General features: G+C 41.8%; 1 protein-coding gene across 1 annotated transcript in view; it reads right to left on the reverse strand.

The window, feature by feature from the left end:
* AQR (aquarius intron-binding spliceosomal factor) overlaps positions 1 to 14,759 on the reverse strand; it is a 232,907-nt gene that overhangs the window by 18,527 nt on the left and 199,621 nt on the right. The window contains exon 33 of the mRNA XM_075844724.1: positions 5,548 to 5,722. Within this exon, the coding sequence (XP_075700839.1) occupies positions 5,548 to 5,722 (175 nt within the window). The remainder of the gene's footprint in view (positions 1 to 5,547; positions 5,723 to 14,759) is intronic.

A 14,759-nucleotide genomic window follows, 5' to 3' on the forward strand; every position in this document is an offset into this window, starting at 1 on the left:
GAACTCCACCAACTTGACCTTTATAAATATGAGCAGTCCTTGAGAAAGGTGAAGGAACGTTATTATGGATATAACAATAAAACCAGCGCCTGATTAGCTTCACATCTCAAACAGAGATCGGCTCAATCTAGGATTCCTTTCCTTTATAATAGTAAAAATGAGATGGTATTCGATCCCCAAGGCGTAGCAAATGTACTGGCAGATTACTATGCCGATCTATATAATCTCAAGGATAATTTAGATACCCCACAGCCTACTGTGTCCATGATTTCTTCCTTTCTACAGGACATGAATTTGCCTTCAGTCACCTCTCATCAGTTGGAGATGCTCTGCTAGCATATCTGAAACTGAAATCCTCCAGGCTATAAAGTCCTTGAAACCTCATAAGGCTCCTGGCCCCGATGGTCTCACGGTAGACTACTACAAAAAATGTGGCTCTCTTCTCCTACCCCATTTATTGATGTACAGCAAGGTGGTAATTTCCCTGCGGAAATGTTAAAAGCTACAGTAGTTGTTTTACCTAAACCGGGGAAAACTCCGGACAAACCGGGTAACTTCAGACCTATATCATTGCTGAATACAGACTTAAAATTGTTTGCTAAAATAATTGCGGAACGCCTAGCCGTCATTTTGCCTGATTTGATACATCAGGATCAGGTGGGATTTGTAAAGGGGAGGCTCTCATCTGATAGCACAAGGCGTTTTGTGGACTTGTTGGGCCTGGTGGAGCGAGATCGGACGCCTTTTCTGCTTCTTTCCTTGGACGCGGAGAAGGCCTTTCTATCGGGTCCATTGGGGATATTTGCGGTTACTTCTGGAGGCATTTGGAATTCATGGTACGGCGCATCATAGTATAATGGCCCTATATTCTTCTCCCTCTGCATTGGTATTTACCTCTGGATGTACATCAAAAATTTTTAACATAACCAATGGGACTCGACAAGGGTGTCCTTTATCTCCACTTATCTTTACCTTGGTGATGGAGACGTTGGCTACTTCCATTAGGTCATCTGTTGCTATTAGTGGGATAACGGTGGGGGATATGTCTCATAAAATTGGCTTATTTGCGGATGATGTGCTCATTGCTATATGTGACCCTGAGACATCTCTATTAGAGGTTACTAAGATATTGGAGGCTTTTAGTGCAGTTTCGTATTATAAGCTTAATGTTACTAAGTCTATGGTTTTGAGTATGAATATTTTTCGTCTTCTTTTGGACTCTCTCCGGAAGAAATTTCCGTTTGTTTGGGTTGAGCACTCCTTCTCATACTTAGGAATACAACTTACCTACCCCACCTCTCTTTTATATAAATATAATTATATACCATTGGTATCTGCGATAGAAGCACACTTATCCAAGTACATGAAGTATGAGGCATCATGGGTAGAGAGAATCTCTGCGGTTAAGATGATGATCCTCCCAAAAATACTATATCTATTTAGAAATGTACCTATTCTGCTATCGGTATCTTATCTTAAAAGACTCCAAGGTATAATTAATAAATATATATGGAAAAACTCCCGCCCTAGAGTAGCTGCGGAGGTATTATACCAGCCAATTGTTAAAGGGGGTTTCGGTCTCCCGAACTTGGCTCATTATTATTATGCAGCAATTTTGGATCAAGCCAGAATGTGGAAGACTAAAGTTCCTATGAAACATTGGATTTCTATGGAAAAGGAATTACATGATAGATCTTCTGTAGAAGCGCGCATGTGGCTATTGACCACTGGTGCTAAAATATCGAAATCTTCTTTAACGATTGATGCAGGGCTCCAGGTCTGGAAAAAATTTACTGTTATTCACCCTATAATCCCGGTGAGATTTTCTGATCTTCCTCTTCGACTGCTTCCGCTTCTGATACCTGATATTGATATCCAAAATTGGCTGTTGTCCGACATTGAGTGTATTTCTGACATTATGGAGTGAAATCATCTAATGGCATTTAATGATATATGTCTGAAGTACAACATACCCCGTAGGGACTTCTATAAATCCCTTAGAATACATCATTTGTTGAGTACATTGCCTCCTCTGATTGATTCCCCTAAAAGGCCTTCTGAATTGTCATTCACTAATCTGGATAAAACATGAAAAGGGATATCAAAAATGTATAAGGTATTGTGTGAGGGTTTGCTTCGGGAGGAATTTCCTTGTCTGGGGCATTGGGAGAGAGATCTGGGAATCCCTATAAGTACGCAGGATTGGGAAGCCACTTTCAATCTAGCTTGCTCTCTCTCTAAGTGCACTACACATTTGGAAGCGTCTAGGAAAATACTGTATAGGTGGTATTACACTCCTAGTCTTTTGTCGCGAATATATCCAACATCATCAGATAGGTGCTGGAGGTGCCTCACTTCTTAGGGTACCATCCTCCATATTTTCTGGGAGTGTACAGTATTGTCCTGCTTTTGGCAGCAAGTAGAAGATTTCTTTTACGATCTCTTTTAGGGGTTGACATTCAGCTCGCCCTTGCTCTAGCCCTACTGAATGTGGGATTGGTGGATTTCTCTCCGGGTGTCATAAACGTACTTTTTCATGTATTAGTGTCTGCAAAATACTCGAAATCTACAAAAGTGCCTAGTATGAGTGAAGTGATTTTATATGTTAACAATAATTGTGTTATGGAACGCGCTTTAGCCTCTATTCAAGGGTCCTACGCTCGTACTTCCTTATGGGATCAATGGACTGACTCTACTTACTCCGACATACTCTTATGATTACCTTAGTCGAATATGTGGTCAATTTGCCGTGTCTGGATCCGGAGTTTTGTTTGTTTGTTTCTTTTTTGTTTTTCTGTAAAAAATGTGATCCTTATCCCAATGCTTTGTTTGCAATGTTTCATTGCTGTATGTAATGATTAGATGTATACTGAATCAATAAAAATCTGTTTATTAAAAAATATGAGAAATTGCTGTTTACGTTCTAAGCCTTGTAACATCCAAGAAAAATAAAAGAATGTTCAAAAAATGTTGCCAATCTAAAGTAGACATATGGGAAATGTGAACTAGTAACTATTTTGGGTGGTATAACCATCTGTTTTACAAGCAGATGCATTTAAACTCAGAAAAATGCTATTTTTTCTAAATTTTCTCTAAATTTTGCAGTTTTTCACAAATAAACACTGAATATATCGAACAAATTTTACCACTAACATAAAGCCCAATGTCTCACGAGAAAACAATCTCAGAATCGCTTGGATAAGTTTAAGCATTCCCAAGTTATTACCACATAAAGTGAAATATGTCAGATTTCAAAAATGAGCTCTGAGCCTTAAGGCCGAAACAAGGCTGCGTCCTTAAGGGGTTAATGCCGGTCCCATTTATTTCTTGCTTAGCCTAATCATCCCTGTATATAACAGGGATGATCATCCCTGTATATAACTCCAATATTCTTGTATATAACCGCCCATCATCCTTGTATATAACCCCCATCATCCTTGTACATACCAATGGGACGGGAACTGTCCACTCGCCTTGGTACGTGGGCATTGAAACTAATGAAGTAAATGGGGTGGGCATTGAGGACATTATGGATCAGTAGGATGCCTGAAACGCCAGTATATGCCAGAAGTGCAGTGGAACCTGAAAATATGCAACAAGCCATACAGACAAGAGGAGCAGGGAGATCTCCTCCACTCGTCGTTGGAACGGGGTTAGGTCTATGTATTTTATAATTTTTATTCGACAATATTGGGGTTGAATGGGGGTAGCTATAGGGACATTATACTGTGTGGGGGCAGCTATAGGGACGTTATACTGTGTATACAGCAGACTCCGGGATCCAAATTAATTAAATGGCGTGGCATACAAATAGGGGGAGTGGCATGCAAAATGGGTTCGGCCTGAAAGTCATTTATTAATCGTAATCGAGGTTACATGTTAAGTTAATCGTGATTTTGATCACCCAGCCCTAAAATGTGTGTGGCATTATGTGGGCCCTGGCACTTTATATATGGGCACTATCTTGCCGTGTAAAATGGATGACAAATGGAACAGCTGTTAAAAACGGTGAGATGTATGGGAAATAGAGGAAAATTTGGACACACACGAATGCAAAACGGCCACGACAGTTGATCAGTTTTTAATGGCCGTTTTTTTTTTCACTGTCGTGTGAATACAGCCTTATTGTACTTGCTTGTTTTTCTCTTTTATTCATGTCATGTATTAAAAACCCTCTGCATTTAAAATGTACAGCACCATAAAAAAATAAAAAACAAACAAAAAAAGAAAAAAGTTGATTATTTAGACATGGTTATCAATTACATTCTACATCTAGCTCCCTAAACCAGTAATGATGGCCAATGATCTTCATTGGAACACAGTCAGGCAAAAGCTTACAAATAACCTTCTCGTTTTTTGGGAGGGTGATTTAACGTACGGTCTGTTCAGAAAAACATGCAACCAAAAATGTGAAACTCGGAATGTACAAAAATAAGCTGGATTTCAATGCGTGGACAGAAGTACAAATAATCAAAAACTATTAAAAGTCCCTACCTTTGGAATTAGGACAATATTTTACTGATCTTGTGACAGACCGCGATTAAACAGTTCACCATCACATCAATTAAATCAGTAGCCGAGTTATTTTTGACCGTCCCAAAACATTGATGAAAGGTGGTATGTTAATAGTCACATCCAAATCATGGAGCCAAAGTGAGCTCATTACTAACTTATGTGAGTGGTTAGGGGTGGAAGTATAAATTCATGACTTAATAATAAAGGGATGTCCCCTCAGTCCAAAAATTTATTGTATGCTCTCATAGTACAAAAAGCCTTTTCTTATTGATTTCCTACAAACACGGGGGGGGCGGGATTTATTAAGAATGCTGTTTCATACGCTAGTCTTAATATATAGAAGTGCTTGAGTAAAATGAACAAAAATTTATTAAGAGGACCTAATAAATTAGGTGCATCTCTGTCTGTCCTTGCGCCAGAAAAAGAAATCTAGTCAATTTTTCAGCCCAGTTTCGCCAATAACAAATGCTATATCGTAAGGTGTGGACCGCATTTGCTTTCCTACGCAATTTGTCTTCAGGAAACATTGATGGCCTGGGACAAATGGACTCCAGCCATGGCTAAGCAGCCCTTAACAAGCTACATCCGCTACTATGGCTGCAGATATGCCACTGTTAGTTAGTTCACGCTTTATAGTCACTCTGATAACAGACTGCCAGAGCTGCTTGATAATTAAAAGGATCAGATATTTATAACGCTAAACACTTAATTCAAACATTGGAAACAAGTTTATCTCCATGATAGAATAATTCTAATCAAAGCAAAAATCCAGGCCCAGTTCACATTTTTAAGAGGCTTTATGAACAAAATAGTCATCTCGTCAGTTGCTATGGGAATATTTGACACTTTACCTTGCGCTACTTTAAAAAAAATAAATAAATCACAATAAATGTGAAAAATTTGATAAAAGTTAAAATAAAAAAACAAAACAGAGATTTGACAAAGACAAATTGCTGTAACACTGTAGCGGATTTATTTCTACCTTTGCTATCAACATTTGTATAACAATGGCAGTAGTTACAACCTACTTACCCTCCTCTGTGTTGGGAAGGATTCTCCTGGGAAAATGTGGAGTCGTAGAGGGCGCGCAGTCAGTTGTCTGAAGGCAGGGGTCAGCTCGAAACAGTTCTGGAAGAGAGAAACTCGAGCAAATATGTAGAGTCCAAGCCGAGCTCTCGACATTGCAACAACTAAACGCCTTACATCCCTGCAAGAAAGAGGAATCGACAGTCAAAACAAAAAGACAGTTACAAAGGCAGAAAAAAAAGTTTAACTGTATTAATGAAGCTTTCTAAAGCAATTTTGTGTCAGGAACCTTACTGTAATAAGGAGTGTCTGGTAAGGGCAACGCGTATACCCTATTATTTAAAGCGTACATAACGTTTCAGGTGACTTTTGCAGAATAAGCATAAGGTGTTTGAAAAGTTGCTGTGCATTTAAAAGGTAACTAAACTTTTAAGAAACTTTTGACATGTCATAGTGACATCTCAAACACGCTCGTGTGGGAGGCATTAGAGGTTAAACTTGCCGGCCTATAGACTGCAGGCTCACTTTCTGACCTCTTGCCAGCACATTTAATAAGTGTTAATCCTGTCCAGCTGACCCAGTCAGTATAAAATCATTAAAGGTTTTTGTCCCCGTATTAAAGGTTATTGCAATATAAAACAGAATTAAAAATAGTTTTTTCATTTTAGTTTTGTAGAAAAATGCACATCCTCCACGCTTTACCTGCCACCAGCCAATAGAAAATGCCTTGTTTGCTTATTAGTGAAGAAGAAGCTACACAGTTTATATTGTGGATGGAGACCCACAAAGTAAGAAACACACATGACAGCCAGAAGTTTTCTTAGATGAAGAGAGCACCTGCATACAGCACTGCTTACATACAGCGTTGAGCTCTCCCCTATCCTGATCAGCCCTTCACTGTGTGTAAGCTGTAGGCTCTCCCTCTTCTTGAGTTATATAGGACTGGGCTCTCCCTTTAAAAAAAAAAAAAAACATGTAATGGGGGTCATTTGTAAAGCTTCTCCAGGAGACAGTGGCAGTGAAACAAAAAGATGTGCTTATACAAGTAACGACAGGGAGGGGAAGGAGAAATAGCAGAAAGGACAAACTCCCTGAGTTGCCAGCCTGAACAAAATCTAGCAAAGCAAAAAAAGATGATCTCTCTGTATTAGGGCTGGGCAATTATTCAAATCTCGCGAGATCACGATGTAAATTACAGTTTAGAGCGAGATTACGCTTGCTGTGCTGTAAATCCCACACAAACGTTACCGAAGTGTCGGGATTGTGAATAGACATCCTGTCCAGGCTGGAAGCAATGTCTATTTACTGTCAACACACTTCAGTAACGTTAATGTGTGAGTATGTGACAGCGCATAGTGAATAACGCAGGATCACTATGCGCTGATTAAATGAATGGAGAGAAGTGTATGACGCTGATTGGTTAACGTCATACACTTCTCTTTACAACGCCACTTGGTCAAAAGTAAAAACACGCCCAGTTGGGCATGAAGAAAGTAATTAGCATAAAGCTAAAATCGCTCATAACTTGGTGAAAATAGTGTTTTTTATTTAGAAAAATAATCTGTTATCTACATTACAGCGCCAATCACATTATGTAGGAGATAGGGCACTTCTAATGTGGTGACAGAGCTTCTTTAAATTCAGATTTTTAAAATTGTGCAATTTTTCTAGAAATAAACACTGAATATATCAACCAAATTTTACCACTAACATAGCCCAATGTGTCACGAGAAAGCAGTCTCAGAATCGCTTGGATAGGTAAAAGAATTCCTTAGTTATTACCATATAAAGTGACACGTGTCAGATTTGAAAAATGGGCTCTGAGCCTTAGAAAAATGATCACTTTTGACGGACTTATGACCTATTTTAGCTTTATGCTAATGACTTTCTTAATGGACAACTGGGCGTGTTTTACTTTTTGACCAAGTGGGCATTGTGGAGAGAAGTGTATGACGCTGACCAATCAGCGTCATACACTTCTCTCCATTCATTTACACAGCACATAGTGATCTAGCTAGATCACCATGTGCAGCCACATACACACATTAGCGTTACTCAAGTGTCCTGACAGTGAATAGAGATCACCTCCAGGACGTGATGTCTATTCACAATCCTGACACTTCGGTAACGTTTGTGTGAGATTTACAGCAAGGCAAGCATAATCTCGCGAGATTATGCTGTAAACGGTCATTTCAAAATTTAAATTACGCTTGATGTGCTGTAAATCTCACACAAACGTTACCGAAGTGTCAGGATTCTGAATAGACATCACATCCTGGAAGGTAGTGATCTCTATTCACTGTCAGGACACTTCAATAACGTTAATATGCGAGTAAGTGCCTGCACATAGTGATCTAGCTAGAACACTATGTGCTGTGTAAATGAATGGAGAAAAGTGTAGGACGCTGAATGGTCCGCGTCATACACTTCTCTCCACAACGCCCACTTGGTCAAAAAGTTAAACACGGCCAGTTGTCCATTAAGAAAGTCATTAGCATAAAGCTAAAATAGGTCATAACTGTCAAAAATGATAGTTTTTCTAAATAAAAAAACACTGCTGTAATCTACATTACAGCGCCGATCACATTATGTACAAGATAGGACACTTATAACGTGGTGACAGACTCTTTAAAGCCAAAACTAGGCTGCGTCCTTAAGGGGTTAACACATTTGTTGAATCAATTCTCTAGTTATGCCGTGCTGCTGGAGGAAGCTCCGCCTCGCAACCTGCCTGGCCCGTCCCATATGAGGCGCTGCACCCTGTTCTGTGCCCATCTGCTGAGTGTCGTGTCCCCATCTGCTCCCTATTCTATCCCTCCTTCCCCACGGAACTACTGTTCCGTACTGTATCATTCTGTTCTGTACAGAACAGCAGTTTCCTGGGGAAGCAGGGACTCCTAGTATAGTGCCAAACCGCCGTGTAGATAGAACTCCCCTATTGTAGATAGCACCACCACCCCCTGTAGATAGCGCCACTGTAGGTCTTTCCAAGAGCAGAATCCCCTGCCACAGCATCGGCAACCTCTGCCTAAGGATTCTGATCCAGTAGGAGCCCGTCGTTACTGTTCATATATGGAGAGTGACCTCAGGGGCTACTCCTGGAGCGGAATCCCTGGCTCGAGCGTTTACGACGCTCTGGCAGGGGATTCCTTCTCTTAGAGGGAGCCCCTGACTTAACTGTCCATATATGGACAGACACGTCAGGGTCTCCCCTCTAGTAGTGGAATCCCCGGCCAGTGTCAGAATCACTCTGGCCGGGGATTACGCTCCTAGAGAGCTACAGTCGCGCTATCTACAGGGGGGTGTGGCACTATCTATATGGGCACTGTGGCACTATCTACATAAGCACTGTGGCACTATGTGGGCACTGCAGTACTATGTGGGCACTATCTACAGTGGGAACTGTGGCACTTTATATGTGGGCATTGTAGCACTATCTTACGTGGGCATTGTGGCACTATGTGGGAACTATCTACAGTGGGCACTGTGGCACTATCTATAATGGGCACTGTGGTGTTTTCAGGGGGTTGGTGAAAAAAAAAAGCCTGACAAATTAAATCCATCCATTTCTTCAGCGGCCATGAAAAACGGATAGCAAACGGCCATTAAAAACGTATTGGAAATGGATGAAAATTTGTAGACACACTGATGCAAAACGGCCATGAAAAACTGACAGTTGATCAGTTTTTAATGGGCATTTTTTTCACTGTCGTGTGAATGTAGTCTGAATGACTATGTTGCCAGGATTCCCGACACACGTACCGTGGTCAAGCTGGAAAACGTGGCTAACACACGGACCGTTTTTTAGGGTCCAGTCATGGTCGTGTAAATCCGGCCTTAATGCACAGGGTCCAGCTCAGATCTCAGAAACTATAATGTAATCTCCCCCCTCAAAGTGTCCGCTCCGCTCTGCGCTATCTGCCTGGCCCTGCTGCAATTTAGACTGCTCTCGTCTGCATTGTCGCAGACTGGCTGAGTTTGTGACGGACAGAGAGGGATGTTAGTGCACGCGGTGCATAATTGATTATAGATTGTTAACCTGCTCCCTGCTGTTATGATCAATTAGATATTTTTCCAATTGAAATACTGATAAAGTATTTGCAGAGGTTAAAAGTCGTGAAGTTACGTACAATTATTATAGGAATATATTATAAGAAATATTTATATAAAGAAAATAATTTGTTAAATTATCTCTTGGATTTTTATTTTTTTAACTTTATTTAACAGTAATAAGAAAATCAAGAGTAAACTCAGATTTTATTTTTGGTGAAAATCGGCCAGCCCTACTCTGGATCCATGTAACATACATGGCTGGTTATAGCTTTGGCAGAAAGATATCATGCACTATATTAAGAATGATTTTCTGTCTCATTAATTCTGGGACAAACCACTTTAAACAGACAGAACTTTAGTTCTAATATTACGATCCTAAAAATCACTCAAAACCAGGGGGTGTATGCCATCCAGACAATTTTACTATTTTACTATATTTAAAGCGATGCTGCACTTCTTCCTGGGTCAGACTGGTGACATTTAAGGGAGCATTTATTTGACACAATCTACATTTCACTTGACATTTCATTTTCTTCTGGGAATACAGTGGCGAACAGAATGTTACAAAAACGCCCTCTCTCCTCATCCACTACCACAATTCCTCACTCATTCATTTTTAAAGGACAAACACTTCCAAGTTAACATTTTTACAATGCTTTCACCAATGAGAGATGTACAGCAAAGCACAAACAGAATGCAGCCCCCTCCCTATGCTTAAATATATAAGCAGTATAATGAACACCATTGTGTGTACAGTCTTGGCTAAAAGTTTTGAGACGGACACAAATTTTGGTCTTCACAAAGTTTGCGGTTTTAGATCTTTTAGTCAGATGTTTCTATGGTATACTGAAGTACAATTATAAGCATTTCATAAGTTTTTAACTTTTATTGAATGTTAAATACTTTTGTGTCAAAAAAGACAAAAGTATAGTCGGTATGATTCCTTTATTGGCTAATCATAAAATGCAATGCAAAAATTACAATCCAGGATGAATCGTCACAGACATACAATAAAAAATAAGCTGGATACACCCATGAGAAAACACTTCTCTGGACCAGATCACAGTTTGGCAGATTTAAAGGTCCTAATTCTGAAGGGTCATTTTAAAGACAACAGAGAAAGAAAAATTTGGAAATTCAAGCGGATGATAAAATTCCAGTCATTGACACAAGGCCTCAATCTAACACCTGGATTTATGAGTCACTACATGGACACACATCACAACCCCCATCAGCCTGACTCCAGATGCCTCAACTCCTAAGTCATCACCCCCATAACCTCAGTTTTATTGCCCTGGCTTATCTTAAAGAGGCTCTGTCACCAGATTTTGCAACCCCTATCTGCTATTGCAGCAGATCGGCGCTGCAATGTAGATTACAGTAACGTTTTTATTTTTAAAAAACTAGCATTTTTGGCCAAGTTATGACCATTTTCGTATTTATGCAAATGAGGCTTGCAAAAGTACAACTGGGCGTGTTGAAAAGTAAAAGTACAACTGGGCGTGTATTATGTGCGTACATCGGGGCGTGTTTACTACTTTTACTAGCTGGGCGTTGTGTATAGAAGTATCATCCACTTCTCTTCAGAACGCCCAGCTTCTGGCAGTGCACAGACACAGCGTGTTCTCCAGAGATCACGCTGTGTCGTCACTCACAGGTCCTGCATCGTGTCAGACGAGCGAGGACACATCGGCACCAGAGGCTACAGATGATTCTGCAGCAGCATCGGCGTTTGCAGGTAAATCGATGTAGCTACTTACCTGCAAATGCTGATTCTGCTGCAGAATCAACTGTAGCCTCTGGTGCCGACACGATGCAGGACCTGTGAGTGACGTCACAGATCTGCACTGCCAGAAGCTGGGCGTTCTGAAGAGAAGTGGATGATACTTCTCGTCAGAAAGCCCAGCTAGTAAAAGAAGTAAACACGCCCCGATGTACGCACATAATACACGCCCAGTTGTACTTTTACTTTTCAACACGCCCAGTTGTACTTTTGCAAGCCTCATTTGCATAAATACGAAAATGGTCATAACTTGGCCAAAAATGCTCGTTTTTTAAAAATAAAAACGTTACTGTAATCTACATTGCAGCGCCGATCTGCTGCAATAGGAGATAGGGGTTGCAAAATCTGGTGACAGAGCCTCTTTAATGATGTATCACCTCATGTACTAATTGTTTTTGTGTAACATCTTAGATGTGCTTTTTTCTAAGTCATTCATTTGTTAAAGAGGCTCTGTCACCAGATTCTCAAATCCCTATCTCCTATTGCATGTGATCGGTGCTGCAATGTAGATAACAGTCGTTTGTTTTTTTTTAAAAACATTAATTTTTGGCCAAGTTATGAGCTATTTTATATATATATATATATATATATATATGCAAAGGAGGTTTGAAATGGGCAACTGGGCGTGTTTTTTTTCGTATGTCCAACTGGGCGTGTATTGTGTTTTTAACTGGGCGTGTTTACTTGTTTTACTAACTGGGCGTTGTGAATAGAGGTGTATGATGCTGACCAATCAGTGACCAGTCAGCATCTTGCACTCCTATCCATTCATTTACACAGCAGCATCGCGTTCTTACTAGAACGATGTGCAGCCACATACACAGACATTAACGTTAATCAAGCGTCCTGATAATGAATACACATGATCTCCAGCCTGGACGTCATGTGTATTCAGAATCCTGACACTTCCGAATCTTTTCTGTGAGATTTCCAGCAAGGGAAACGAAATCTCGTTTACCTCGTAATCTCGCGAGATTACGCGTGGCTTGCTGGAATCTGACAGAAAAGATTCAGAAGTGTCAGGATTCTGAATACACATGACGTCCAGGCTGGAGGTCAGGTTTATTCATCATCAGGACACTTGATTAACGTTAATGTCTGTGTATGTGGCTGCACATCGTTCTAGTAAGAACGCGATGCTGCTGTGTAAATGAATGGAGAGGAGTGCATGATGCTGACTGGTCACTGATTCGTCAGCATCATACACTTCTATTCACAAACGCCCAGTTAGTAAAACAAGTAAACACGCCCAGTTAAAAACACAATACACGCCCAGTTGGACATACAAAAAAAAAACACGCCCAGTTGTCCATTTACTGTACTTCAAAACTTTTATTGACAAAGACATCAAGTTTATGCAAAGACTCAAAATTTACAGTGTTGACCCTTCTTTTTCAAGACTTCTGCAATTCACCCCTGACATGCTGGATATCAGCTTCTGGGTCAAATCCTGACTGATGGAAACCCATTGTTCCCTAATCAGTGCTTGGAGTTTATCGCAATTTCTATGTTTTTGTTTGTCCACAGGTTCTCAATGGGATTGAGATCTGGGGGGTTTCTGCGTGCGGCATTATCTAAAGGGGGCGGCGTGTGGCAGTCTCTACAGGGGGCGGCGTGTGGCAGTCTCTACAGGGGGCGGCGTGTGGCAGTCTCTACAGGGGGCGGCGTGTGGCAGTCTCTACAGGGGGCGGCGTGTGGCAGTCTCTACAGGGGGCGGCGTGTGGCAGTCTCTACAGGGGGCGGCGTGTGGCAGTCTCTACAGGGGGCGGCGTGTGGCAGTCTCTACAGGGGGCGGCGTGTGGCAGTCTCTACAGGGGGCTGCGTGTGGCAGTATCTGCAGGGGCTGCGTGTGGCAGTATCTACAGGGGGCTGCGTGTGGCAGTATCTACAGGGGGCTGCGTGTGGCAGTATCTACAGGGGGCTGCGTGTGGCAGTATCTACAGGGGGGGTGGCATTATCTAGAGGGCACTGTATATATGGGGCATAACCTCTATATGGGGGCATAAACTGGGGGCCTAACCTCTATATAGGGGCATAAACAAGGCCTAATTTCAAAAACTGCTATTTTACTGCCGCTTTAAGCGAGTTCCCCCGCAAAGGGCCTACTTAGTTTGTGTTGCCCAAGGGCCCACATAAACCTTGAGCCGGCCCTGCCTGTAATAGATGGGACTTTTCCTGGTTTGGGCGGATAAAGATCTTGAAAATGACACTGTTCCCTAGATTATTATCTACTGCAGTAGATTCCCATCTCCATCCCCTCTTCCTTTTGGCTTCGCAACTAGAGATTCTTTGGTCATACTGGTAAGTAGGGTTGTCCTCGCACACCTTAAACATGCGGGTGGGGTTGGTTTATTACCTGGCGGCGACCCATGCACGCGTCCTCAACTTTTTCAACAATCACCAGTCAAAAGCCTCCTAGCACTACACTCCACGGGGACCCTCATAGACCTATTGGGCCCGTTGATACCAATTACTGGTAACCCAGATTTTCCATCAGGTAGGGCTCATCATTTCTTCCTCGGCAGATCCCTCCAGCATCCACTACACTTCTCTCATGTTCTTTCCGACTCTTTCTTACTCCCAATGGCCTCAATTCTCCTAGATAACACTGTCTGTTCGTTGCCTACTTGAATAGGGCTAGATGAAACACTTTTACAGTGTAACGTGACGGCATGCACGCCTTCACCGCACATTGACAAAATTGATGTGCACCTCTTCCACCACCCCCGCGCACACAGTCTCCACACTTTATCAGTTACTTCTATCACAATTCTCGCAACAACTTCTTTCCTACTGTAAGGCCTGGGAACACGAGTTGAGCAAGCAATTTACGCAAGTACAATGGAAGCGGTACGTCTACTTTTCACACAAATCCTCAATTGTCACACATGTCCAAAAAAACCTTTTAAAATAGTATTGTCACGGCTATGGGGTATGTGAACCCACTGGGCCGCTCCGCCGTAGCGGAGTAGCAGCTGGCCAAACAGTCAATGATAGTCTTTAGAACAAGTGTACCTGGGTAGAAGATTTGGCAGACACTTGGTACGGCAGACACTTTGCCCAAGTGTCATCTGTGCCGAGTCCTATTTATAATCGAGGGTGCAGTTGGGATAGGATAGGGAGTTTTTTTTACAGGTGCGCGCACTGACCCGGACAGTGAAGTGGAGCAGAGCGCCAAAAGTGCTGGTACCTCAGAGGAGGGAGACGCCAGCTGGAGTTCAATGGTCTGCGATCACTGGAGGGTAAGGGATATGCCGGCGGTCCACGGCGATTACAGTACCCCCCATAACGCCCCCTCTTAGGTCCAGAGCGTGAGAGGAATCTTCTAATGAGAGCTGGAGCATCCACATTCTCTTCGGGCTCCCATAACTTCTACTCAGGA

This window comes from Rhinoderma darwinii, chromosome 12 (genome assembly GCF_050947455.1).
Source record: "Rhinoderma darwinii isolate aRhiDar2 chromosome 12, aRhiDar2.hap1, whole genome shotgun sequence".
NCBI classification, from domain to species: Eukaryota; Metazoa; Chordata; class Amphibia; order Anura; family Rhinodermatidae; genus Rhinoderma; species Rhinoderma darwinii.